This window comes from Hemiscyllium ocellatum, chromosome 8 (genome assembly GCF_020745735.1).
Source record: "Hemiscyllium ocellatum isolate sHemOce1 chromosome 8, sHemOce1.pat.X.cur, whole genome shotgun sequence".
NCBI lineage: Eukaryota > Metazoa > Chordata > Chondrichthyes > Orectolobiformes > Hemiscylliidae > Hemiscyllium > Hemiscyllium ocellatum.
This window is the reverse complement of record NC_083408.1, coordinates 56568291-56580451: the sequence shown is the minus strand read 5'-3', so window position 1 is coordinate 56580451 and position 12161 is coordinate 56568291. Positions and strand designations below refer to the sequence as shown.

The window sequence follows — 12161 nt, the reverse complement described above, 5'->3', positions numbered from 1 at the left end:
GTCGCCTGGAATCAAACCGGAGTCCCTGGCACTGCGAGGCAGTTGTGCTAACCACTGAGGCACCGTGCCGCCAATTTGTGGACAGTAAAAGTTTAAGTGGAAATATTAGAAGAATTATATTTAAAATCAAACAAAAAAGGGGGAGAATAAAGTTTAAAAACTAATAATTGCAACATAATTAAACTAGATGTATTAAATATATTAAATATTAAAAACATTTGAGTGGAACGACAGGTTACTGCACATGGGTGATTCTAAAGGTGCATGGAGTACAAAGGAAGAAATTGATTAAATACAGCTTCAAATGGGAGGTATGTCATGGTAGGTAGCCATTGCTAAAGCATACCTAAAATGGTCAGGACTGCAAATTAAACATACTAAGTTATTAGACATACAGTGAAAGGTAAAGAAAAATGATAGAAATGGGAGAAGCAAGCTCAATCATTAAAGATGAAACTACATCTATACAAAAGGGAATGTAATGAGAGGGAAGTAGAATGAGGAAACTTTAAGGACGTAATCAAGGAGCAGATGATCATTTAAGAGTGATACATAGACCCCTAGTAGCAGCTCTGAACTGGGAAATTGCATAAAACAAAAACTACATAAGCTTGTAACAAAGGCTCGTGGTTTTAATGAAGGGATTTAATTTTCATACAAATGAAGACAAGCAGACTATCAATTTAAAAGGTAGTGAATCTGTTAAGTCTCTCTCAGATAGTTTCCTGCTACAATGTGTCCTACAGTCAGTCAACAAGGAGACATTTCATATTAGATTCAACAATAAGCCATACTTAGTTAACAAATGCTATGTTAACGTGGATGCATGCTGTGTCAGCCATAGCTCAGAAAGTAGTATTGTGATTTCAGGGCCACAAATATTCTTCCACGGCACTGCAGTGTACTAAAGTAAGAAAACAGGTACAGTTTAAGATGCTGGCTTACAAATGAGATATTAAACTGTGGTCCATCCCACCCTCTCAGGTGGACATTAAAGAACCCAGAGTTCTAAAATATCCAAAGAAATAGGAAAATTGGCTATTCACATTTCCTACATTACAACACTGACTACTTTTCAGTACATCAAAGCACCATCAGCTATAGTGTGTTTTGAGATATGCGGTAATCGTGAAGACTGCTGTAAAAATACAGGTAGTTCTCCTAGAATGTCGTACTTGCATACCAGTGAAACCTTGCTTAATAGAAATAAAGGGGTCTATGGGAAAAATGGGGTTGGGGCAGACCAGAAACAAATATCACTCACTCATCGCCCAAAAATCACCTAAAAGCCTAACACAAGATATACCACCGCCTGAATGAAGGTTGAAATCATATTTATTAATGAGACAAAAGGAAATTTAACTGAGCACATTTTTAAATTGCTCTCTGTACAATACTTCTCACAGAAAACTGCTCTGTCAGCAGTGGACATCAGTGCATGTGCAGAATGGCACAAAGACCAGCATTGACATCATGCATGCATAGAATAGCACAGAGACTTAGGCATGGACAAGAACATCAGGGCATACACCAAATGATGGGCAGATTTCAGCGCACGCACAGAACAAATGTGCAAACCAATCTCCACTGGAATCGCACTATTGTCAACAGAGGTAAGTGTTCTCCAAAATACCATTGCCTAATTCTTCAGCCACGTTATAGCCAAATTGCACTCTTGAAATGTGTGCTATCCCAGAACTACCTGTACCGGGACTTCCTTTTTCATTAGTAATCAAAACATGAGGATTTTAATGTAATGTTTGAAAAGGATAATGCAGAGAAGCTAAAATCTGAAATTTACATAAAACTGACTTCATTGGGATGAGACAAGAAAACAGCAAACTGTTAAACCAATTCATGGGTTAAATAAAATCCAACCAATGGGAGGTATACAAAGAAAAAAAGATTCTACTGTGGTACAGACCATAACTAAACCACAGGACCAGATAAGTTCTGCTGAAGATTATTTTTAGGAAGTAGGTGCAAAAGCCTATATCAATTCCAAAGTTCTCAATTTTGGGACCTTTCCTATGGATTAGAATACCCTTCATTTCACAATTTGTGGAAATAGGAGAACAAGGAACTCCAGACCAGCTACCCTAACCTTAAACTAAGATCATAAAATGTCATGAACTGGTACAGAAAATAAACAAAAATGTTCATGCCATACTGATTTTTATATCTACAGGAATAGAATACAAGGGCAAGATATCATGCTCCAACTTTACAAAGTCCTAGTTAGACTACACTTCAATCAGAAGTGTATTTCTGGGTACAAAACCTTAAGCAGGACCTGTTTGCCTTGGGATGAGTACAGCATAGATCTATCAAAATGTAGTTAGTCTTCCAAAGGTAAAATTAAGACAAGGTACACAACCTAGAATTGTAATTGCAAGAATTCAAATGACTGAGAAGAGATTTGATCCAAATTTTCAAGAAATTAAGGGAAATCAATATGCAGAAACTACAGCCACTGATCAGCAACTCTCAGACTAAAAATGGTCATAATATATAACATGGAGCCACATGCTTTCAGGGCCAGATAACAAAATGCTTTTGCACACAAAAGATAACAGAAGCAACGCTAGATCACAGTTAATTCTAAATCTGAGATGAAGGGATAAATGGAGTTAGGGCAAAGATCACTCATGATTGGGTTTTGTTGCAGAACAGGGTCAAAGGACGAAACAATGTACACCTGTTCCTATTCTCCAATACAGCAATTGAAATAGTAAATGACCTCTGTTTTTTAGGTAGTTAAAGATATTACTCCCATGATGGGTTCGATTCATGTCATAAATACTTCCAGTACAGGTCTACTACACAGTATCTGGGCAGATTCTGCTGCAAACTACTATACTAACAACCATAATGACCAACTTACCTGATTTCTCTGATAGCAGAAATTACAAGCCCACAGTTTTGCTTTGTAATCTACTTGGCTAAAAACAAACAAAAGTCAAATTAGAGAGAGAAACTCAAAGGCTTATTTTAGACTAGTATAGAAACATGTGCCTTCCTCAATTTATCTTAGAGCACAGAAATAAAAAGCAATTATTCACATGGTACCAATTTTACCTATTTTTTTCTAAATATCTTAGTAGCCATCTTCAATTTTCTTTCCTTATGGTAATGACTTGTATGGGGTATAGCTCTAAAAAATAGGATCATAACAAAACTTTACCTTAATGTCAATTCTGCTGGTGTGAGCTAAAACAGGGAGTGCCAGAAAACACATTTACCCCGCGACTCATCAAGTGACATCCATGCAATCAAAAGTCCAACTCAAGTTTTCCACTTGGGACCAATTTTCATCTTTCCACCTCCAAGCACTTGCAAGGCTTAGAGGACAAGCATTGCACCTTTCTGGATTGTGCGGATCAGTGCCTCACCCAGGTATCCACTTACTCCACATATTGTAACAAGTTTACCAGGAGCCATGTTAAGGTGCACTGTTTTTCATGCACTCATGAGATATCCATTAGGTTAGCCAACATTTATTGTCCATCTTAATTTCCCTTGAGAAACTATTATGATTCACTCGTCTTTCAGACCCAAGCTGCTTGAAAGTATGGTCCGGATTTTGGCACCAAATATGAAGTATAATTATAAGTAATTAGAGTCTAGCTATAGGTAAAGAGTTATAAATTGTGAATATATAATACTAATTAAAACTCCCCCTTACACACACAAATGAGCAGACAGAGTAAAATAGATTATAGGCAGAGAAAAATGGAAAAACAGCTCAGTAGTCTTTGTTCACAGGTACCATCATCGAAATGATCCTCAAACTTCTGCTGCCCAGCACACTGCTTCAGTTGTCTTTCACCAGGTACTTCCAAGGAACAGCGCTCAAAAAACTAGTACTTCCTAGTAAACCTGTTAGACTATAACCTGATGTTGCGTCATTTTTAACTGTTTAGTGAGCCAAAAAAGATGGCTGGTTCTCTTATAAAAAGTTATTGTTGTATCAGCTAAGATCCACAGCATACATAAACTGATGCAGCAAAGATCAACTGGTTCTCTTCAGGTTTACAGTGAGTTTTGACTGCTAAAAATAGGGAGACTGTCTTGAGCTAGGGAAAAGTTGAACACTTCTACCACTAACTTGTTCCCAACTCCAAACTGTTCAGCTAACTGAAAACCAATCACACAGTTGTTGACAAGCAGAAAAGTCTCCATCAGCATTACATGGTCACTTGTCCATAGACCAATCAAATTCTCATTGCCAGCAAAAGCTGCATCAGTACACCCCTTTGACTCCAAACATCTGCAATCTTAATTTCATTTTACTAAAATGTCCAAATTATTGTTTACACAATGTTTGGCATAGGTGCCAGGTTACATGCTTTCAAAACTAGAACCACCCTTTTAAATACCGGTTGTTAAAAATGTTCTCTCTTATTCAATCGCCAGGTTTTAAAAACACAAGATAAAAAGGCACAGTCCTTATAAAGGTGGTGGTGAACTGGATTCCACTGACACTGAAGGAATGGTGATACATTTACAAGTCAGGACATTCAGTCGACTGGAGATGAACTTGCAGCTGATAACGTTCTTATGCATCTGTCACCCTGGTCTTTCTAGGTGGTAGCTGTCACGGATTCAGAAGTTGCTGTTTCAGGAGATAAATTTGTGCTGTGCAACTGGAAGTGCATTTGTACACTACTGCTACTAAGCTTTTGGTGGAAATGGTCATTGCCTGGCACATATGATATATTATTTGGCATTTGTCAGCACAAGTCTTGATATTGCCCAGGTATGAATGCATTTGGACACAAACTGCTTGGGTATCCAAGGACCTCGGGCTCAACAATGTGAAATCCTCACTGAACCTCTTTGCTACTGCCTTTATGATGGTGGAGAGTTCATTGATGAAGCAGTTGAAGATGATTTGGCCTAGGGACATTACTTTGAGGAACTCCTGTAGTGATGTTCTGGAGCAGAGATCACTGATCAACAAGTTAAAAGATTCATCCCTGGTGCTCAGTTCTGACTCTAATCAGCTGAGAAATTTCCAGCCAATTCCTACTAAATTTTGCTTGACTCATTTTTGTCACTTGGTCAAATTCAGCCTTGATATCAAGGGCAATTATTCTCATCTCTCTTTTTGTTAATAGCAATAGCCAATTATTATATCATAAGCATATGCAGCAATGTATTTACAAAAAAACATGATGCTCAAAGTATACATATTCAAAATGTCTACTTGTTTTTCTTTTCAGTAGTATCGCCAGAATTTGCAATTTTTTCCATCTCATTTTTGTGTGAATTGCAAGGATGTTTAAAGATATTTTAAGTAGTACATTCCAATTTTTTGCATCAAAATGAAATCTGTAAAGACCTTAGAGAAAGTTATTCATGCTGTACTGAGAGGTATTAACTGGTCAATTCAAATTTTTGAAATCTCTGATACTGACTTACCATAATGGATTCAAAACTGCACGGCAGGTTGCTCTACTGCAAAGCACGGGTTCATACTGAATTGGAGGTAAGTCAGGTCGCTCTTTTAATGGTGTAAACAAGGTACCCAGAGGAACAACCATTCGGGTTGCCTCCAAACGACTTGATGGCCAAACATTCCAGCTCAGCCGAATCCCATCCCGATCTTCATTCTGCTGGATGAACTCCATAAAAGTTGCCATTGTAACTTCACAATCTTAAGTCTGCGAAAGAAAATAATCTTATTTTTAAAAAGGTATCAAAATTAAGTTATTGGTATAAATATTCTTGAAGAAAGACAAGCTTAAAAGCACTACCATTTTGTGAAACTTTATGAAGATTTAAATTACAAAATGCAAATTCTAATGGTAGCTTCTTTCTCCGGCGACATTTTAATTCATACTACTTAACTACTGAATAAGAGTTAAGCTAAGCAGCAAGAGTTCAAACTTCAGTAATAAGACGGAAATGGTAGTTATGTGAAGCCAGGAAAGTGTTCAGTCTTGAAACAATTTCAGGCGAGAGATTTGCTTGCCCTGAAGCTCAGATGTGTGATCACGTAAAATTATTTGCTCACATCTTAAGAGTTTGGTGCTAGTAGGAGTTCAGACATATATACTCTACATTTTTAATGTAGATACAAAGGATTGAAAAATACCTTCAATGAATATGTGGAACGTGAATTGTGGTTATCATGCATTTTCCATGTGTCCAAGGATAGAAAACGCTCATTAAATGGAACAAATTGGTAAGGTAAAATATGTGATACAGCAAATGATTTAAAAAGATGTAAAATAAGCTTCTTGTTCCTATGGTCCATTTTACACATTCCAAAGTCAAGATCAATCTTTCATGTTCTGAAAATGGAATCAAGACAGGATCTCTGTGATTGGGCAACAATAGGCCAAATACTACAGCATATGATGAGGGTTTTCTGACGGCACATTCCAGAATGTAGTCACCCGACGGTTCACAACAAAGAAATACCATGAGGAAACGTGCGAGTGACCATTCACAGGTATGGAGATCTCCAAGTAACTCGGATCACCCAAAGGGCACCTTGTATTAAACAAACATGGAGGTACACGGTGGTTAATTTTTTATGAATTTATTTTGCTGAATGTTGATGGTGAGCACAAACTAGGGGTTCCCTTCAGCTTCTATAAAAAGGTATATACCGGAACTGGAGTCTGAGTTTATGAAATGTATATGTGTACTGTACATCTCTGCAAACAAATGCTTCTAAAAATGCAAAAACTGACTGCTGCCTGATCCTACAGCACCAGGATTTATGAAGTATAGCAAAAGGAGTATGACTAAGGGCCAGTCTCTTCTGAGTCAAGTGGCTAATTGATGGTGAGGGCAAGAGGGAGAATAGAAGAGTGGTAAATAGTGTTCTAAAGTCAGTGGTATAGATGGCCTTTAATCTAATTGTTTCCTTGCAGTTATAATAATAAATTGACTTCTGGATTTTAGGGTGAAATGTGGCATCGGCAAGAAGAACTGTTTTACTGAAATGAAGTGTCACTAATGTCCTTACAGGGGCCATGAACATGTTGAGAAAACTGTGGAGGAGGATTAAGACGAATAAAGCAGAGAATTGCTAAAAAAAAATTGAGAGTGTGGGATTAATATTAATGAAGTTATGAGGATAAAAGCACAGCACCTAACAGTTATAGTGAGGTAACACCAGGGAAACTCTAATGCAACTAATCCATAATACAGTTGGTTGTGCTATAACGCAGTAGTTCCATTCTCATGCAATGCTGTGTTATAAGAAAATTGCATAATAGCAGCACCATTTAAACTAACAGGGCCAGAATCCCATTATAACCAATACACGCTTCAAAAGTTCAGGCTTCAGAAAGAGTGTCCTCAACTCGTCAAGTGCATTTTAGCGAATTCACATTAATGAAATGCGCATTATAGCAGGACAACCAGTACTTGAATGCTACTACAAAATTTTATAGCTCGTTACATATAGTTTCACCAACATGCAGCATACTGTTATGCACCTTGAAATAAATTTAAAAATACACAGTCCAAACTGTGAGGAACAAAGCAATTAAACATTCTGCTTAACATCAGTATGTATCGACAAGCATAGTGCACGAGGGCATCTGGAATAAATAGTCAGGTTTTAGCCCGATCCCCAGAAAAGATTTGACCTTAATTATATCATTTCACCTGAGAGAATTTAATAAAGAATTTTAGCAAATGTTCCAAATGTTTACATAATCAAAAATATAGCATCCAATTTACAAATGTGTGTAAATCACATTCTAAGAGTATAAAGTTATTGAAAACAATCAAAAAGTTGGTTTTTATTCATTTTTCCAGTAACATTCTTTCCATTTAGACTAATGCAGGTAAAGTTACAAAAACATTGTCGATTTTTGAGTCTATCCAAGAAGCTGAATAACATTTTATTATCAATTTAAGTTGTTGGTTCAGTTGGCTTTAAATGAACTCAGACTTTGTTACAAGTCACAAGAAATTAAAGAAATTAATTGCTGGTGTACAGTGTTATATGGATGGAATGGCTAAAAGGAATCAAAGTGTTTCATCATCCATATTGAATGGTGGGTAAAGCTCAATGGGTTGAATAGCCTACTCATGTTCAAATGCATAAAACTTATTGATGGAAGACTAAATGGCATTGTGGAGCAGGTATTTAAAATAATAATAGGAGGGAGATAAGAAAGGAACTGACAGCAAAAACAATAATTGCATAAAGGATAAAAGAGAAAACAGAAAAGTTGCATGCAACTTATAACAAGCAGTAGGGAAATAAAAATATCAAGATCTGCAGAGCAGAAATTTGAGTTAGAAATGCACAAACAACTGTGATTTTACAAGATAATACATGGCTTGGAAAAGGTGGACGCTAGGAAACTGTTTCCGTTAGGCGAGGAGACTAGGACCCGTGGACACAGCCTTAGAATTAGAGGGGGTCAATTCAGAACAGAAATGCGGAGACATTTCTTCAGCCAGAGTGGTGGGCCAGTGGAATTCATTGCCACAGAGTGCAGTGGAGGCTGGGACGATAAATGCCTTCAAGGCAGAGATTGATAGATTCTTGATGTCACGAGGAATTAAGGGCTATGGGGAGAATGCTGGTAAGTGAAGTTGAAATGCCCATCAGCCATGATTGAATGGCAGAGTGGCCGAATGGCCTTACTTCCATTCCTAGGTCTTATGGTCTTATTAAAATTGATGAAATACACGCAAAGATTTCATTGGTAAACAATATGCAAGTATTGACAGACAGATTATTAATATTAATCACAAGGATGATCAAGGCAATAATTCAAAAGTTAAATTTTGCTTGAAATTAAAGAATAAAAGTGATGGAAAGAAAATAGTGGAAGAGTTGCATATTTTTTAAAAAGAATACTTCAAACATTAATAATTTTAGTTATTCAGTGATAGGGAAAACTAATGATTAGTAAAGATATAGTCAGTTTAGTACAGATGAGACTGTACAATGTACCTGAGATAGTTTTCCATCTGTGCTTTTTTTTTGTCCAAAACATGCCTAATTCAGTTCTCAGAAATTAAGGGTGGGCAAGTAGGCAAAGCAAAATGAAGAAAACATTTAATAAGTTTAATTATGATGTAACCAAAAATGTGACTGAAATAAACAGAAACGGAGATAAACTGGGGAGCAAATTTGATGGATATGGACAATGGACAAGCAAGAGATGATTAACATACAAGCTCCATAAGGAATGATGGATTGCAAAAGCTGGAGTCCTTTGAAAGAGGAAAGAAATTCAAATTAGAGTCAGGGTTAAAGCTAATCAAGAAAGCCAATTATAGCATACCAATATAGAGAAGTAAAAATGGAAATCAGAAGAGTAATAGGCATTTTTTGTGGGAAGGTTTATAGGTAGTAAAACAGCGATTTTATAAAAACAGAACATAAAAATAAAGGTAAGGTGTAATTAAATATTAAAAACCTATTCGGAGACAGATACTAAATCAAAACTTTTCAAGAGTTTTCAACAGGGATGTGATTAGATTAGATTAGATTAGATTACTTGCAGTGTGGAAACAGGCCCTTCGACCCACCAAAGCGCAACCCACCCATAACCTACATTACCCCTTACCTAACACTACGGGCAATTTAGCATGACCAATTCACCTGACCCGCACATCTTTGGACTGTGAGAGGAAACCAGAGCACCCGGAGGAAATCCACGCAGACACGGGGTGAACGTGCAAACTCCACACAGTCAGTTGCCTGAGTCGGGAATTGAACTTGGGTCTCAGGTGCTGTGAGACAGCAATGCTAACCACTGTGCCACCATGCCACCCACAAATAAACTTCCAGGATACAAAATTTACAAGACAATATTAACCCAATGGTAGTGCACTACAGGATATGTTCAAAATCATTCTCATTCATGTTAGCAAATTTTAAAAAGACTTGATCAGTTACATTCCAATGTTTACTAAATAATAATGGTTTTAAAGAAATATCTTGGAGCTGTTTTGAGGTATTTCAGCAAAAACATGTTTGTTAGTAATTGAAACCTCTACTTCTCCAAGGACTTCAAATGGAAATACTATATTAAACAAATGTAGCCCTCTGGGGAATATTCTGTCGAAATTTGTTTTAGCCCAGTGGTGTTTTCTTTGCAACACCTGCCCTTATCCTCGCCACTAACTAAAGGCTTAAACTACTACCAGGTGAATCAGGGATTTGTGTGTACTCCTTTCATTTCAGTACGGTTGGCCTCAAGTAAAGTCAAGGTTGCATTCTCAAAAATTGTGACTTTAACATAAGCTTTAAACCACAACTGAAGTTCCACTGGACCACCTTTTGCTGAGAAAAAAAAATTAAACTTTATACCTATATTCTCTAAAATGAAGTGCAGTATCATTTTAAATTGTTGAAATTGTCCAGCGTTGCTAAATAAAAAAAACACCAAATTTTTTCTTAAAAATTACTACCTCTATAGCACCGTTTGATTGACCAGGCTCATCGAGCTGCAACTGGTCAGTACAGGGGAACTCCAAGCACTAACCAACTTCTGAAATAAATGGACCCAGGATAGCAGTTTAAATTCAGGAGGGAAACAAGGACCCAGGATCAGAACCTTCAACTGAGATACAGAACCTGCTTAACTTTAAATTAAGACATCAGTCAAAAATCCCAGATAACACAAAGTATGTAGATTTCACATATACCCACAGAAAAGCCCAAATACCTGTTGAGAGCACTTGTGGCAAAGAACAGAAGGCATTTCCCTCACCTCATCAACCACAGCCTTGGCATATACAAACCTACAGGCTAGCAATAATAGACATCTCACCAACACCTGACACACATCACTTTCTCCCTCACTCCCTCCCCCACTAGCCCAATGACAACAGACAAACACACACACACACACAATCCAGTGAAACTGGGCATTTCATCAATCCCCACAATAAAAGTCCAGTGACATTAGGCACCACAGACCTTCTTCTTCAACTCCAAACCCCATATCCACCTTGAACCCAATTACCAGGTACGTCATACCATCCTTTCCACCCATTCCACACTGTAGAAAATCTAATCTAATCTAATCTAATCATAAACCGAGTGTCGTTGGCACCTCACACCCTATTCCTACCAAAACCATCAGATGGTCTTCCAGGGTATTGACAATGAGCAACTTACAGTCGCTATTCACACCTGTCCCCACCAACCCCCGACTCCCCAAAGCCAGAGTCACTGGGACCGGGAGTCAGTGGGTTCAGTGTCTCTGGCCTAGGAGAGATGAGAAGATGTGATGTGCTCAATGACACCGGGCATCTCATACCCCCACCGTCAGCCCAGTGACAGAGGAAACCTCAAACCGTCCCTTGTACTTCGATCCCAGTGACACCTTGCACTCAGGAGTTCAGTGTTACCGGGCACCTCACACCCAACAGCCCAGTGAAACTGGGGCAGCTCAGGGACCGGACCAAACCGTGAGCGGTTCCGGAATGTAGCTCCAGGAGCAACCTGAACCCACACCGTCATTGTATGAGCTCGGGGCACGTTACAGCGACAGCAGCAACTCACCGCAGGTAGGCCTGTCACAACCTCCGGCCTCAGGTACTGCACTTACCGGCTCCGCACGCACAGCTGACGCGGTCAATATGGCAGATTCTGCCACGTAGCGGCAACAGGCGGCTCCAACCCAGGGGGAGGCGTGGCCTGAGGATGGGGCGCGGAGGGGCGGTTTAAGGGGCGTGGTCCAGCGCCGTGGGTGGAGCCAAATGGGGCATCTGGTGGGGGGACGTTGGAGATGGAGGGTAAGGGGCGGGGCCTCATGCCGTGGGCGGAGTCTGTAAGTCATAGGGGGAACAGCAGGGTGGGGGTTATGAAGAAGTGAATGGCTCATGCCACCTCTATTCATCTTCATTCAGACCCAGTATGTCACAGTATTGAGTGCACGTGCCCCAATGCTCAATGCAGCAGGTGAGGACATGGGGAAATTGTACTCCAGCCTTGACCAATCCCTCTCACGGTTAGAAGCAGGAGACAAATTAATTGTTCTTGGTGACTCCAACTCCAGAGTCCACAAGAGGAGCAATGTCATCAGGAAAGAGAGGAGGAAGGCAAAACTCAACGGCACCTGCTTCTGACCAAATGCCACAATCACGCCCTCCTCTACACCATAGAGATGTATAGAACGGAAACAGGCCCTTCGGTCCAATTCGGCCCTGCCGACCAGAAATCC

The 12161-nt window shown here is 39.0% G+C and overlaps 1 protein-coding gene across 2 annotated transcripts in view; it reads right to left on the bottom strand.

Moving 5' to 3' along the window:
• Positions 1 to 11635, bottom strand: part of sec23a (Sec23 homolog A, coat complex II component) — an 87583-nt gene extending 75948 nt beyond the window's left edge. Inside the window, exons 1-3 of one of the 2 annotated variants that reach the window (XM_060829055.1) lie at positions 11547 to 11635; positions 5425 to 5666; positions 2885 to 2942 (exon numbers count right to left, since the gene is read on the bottom strand). In XM_060829055.1, coding sequence (XP_060685038.1) covers positions 2885 to 2942; positions 5425 to 5645 — 279 coding nt within the window. In that variant the 5' untranslated portion in view covers positions 5646 to 5666; positions 11547 to 11635. Of the gene's footprint in view, positions 1 to 2884; positions 2943 to 5424; positions 5667 to 11500 lie in introns of both variants that reach the window. The other variant, XM_060829056.1, reaches the window with a different exon arrangement.
• Between the last annotated feature and the right edge of the window lie 526 nt (positions 11636 to 12161).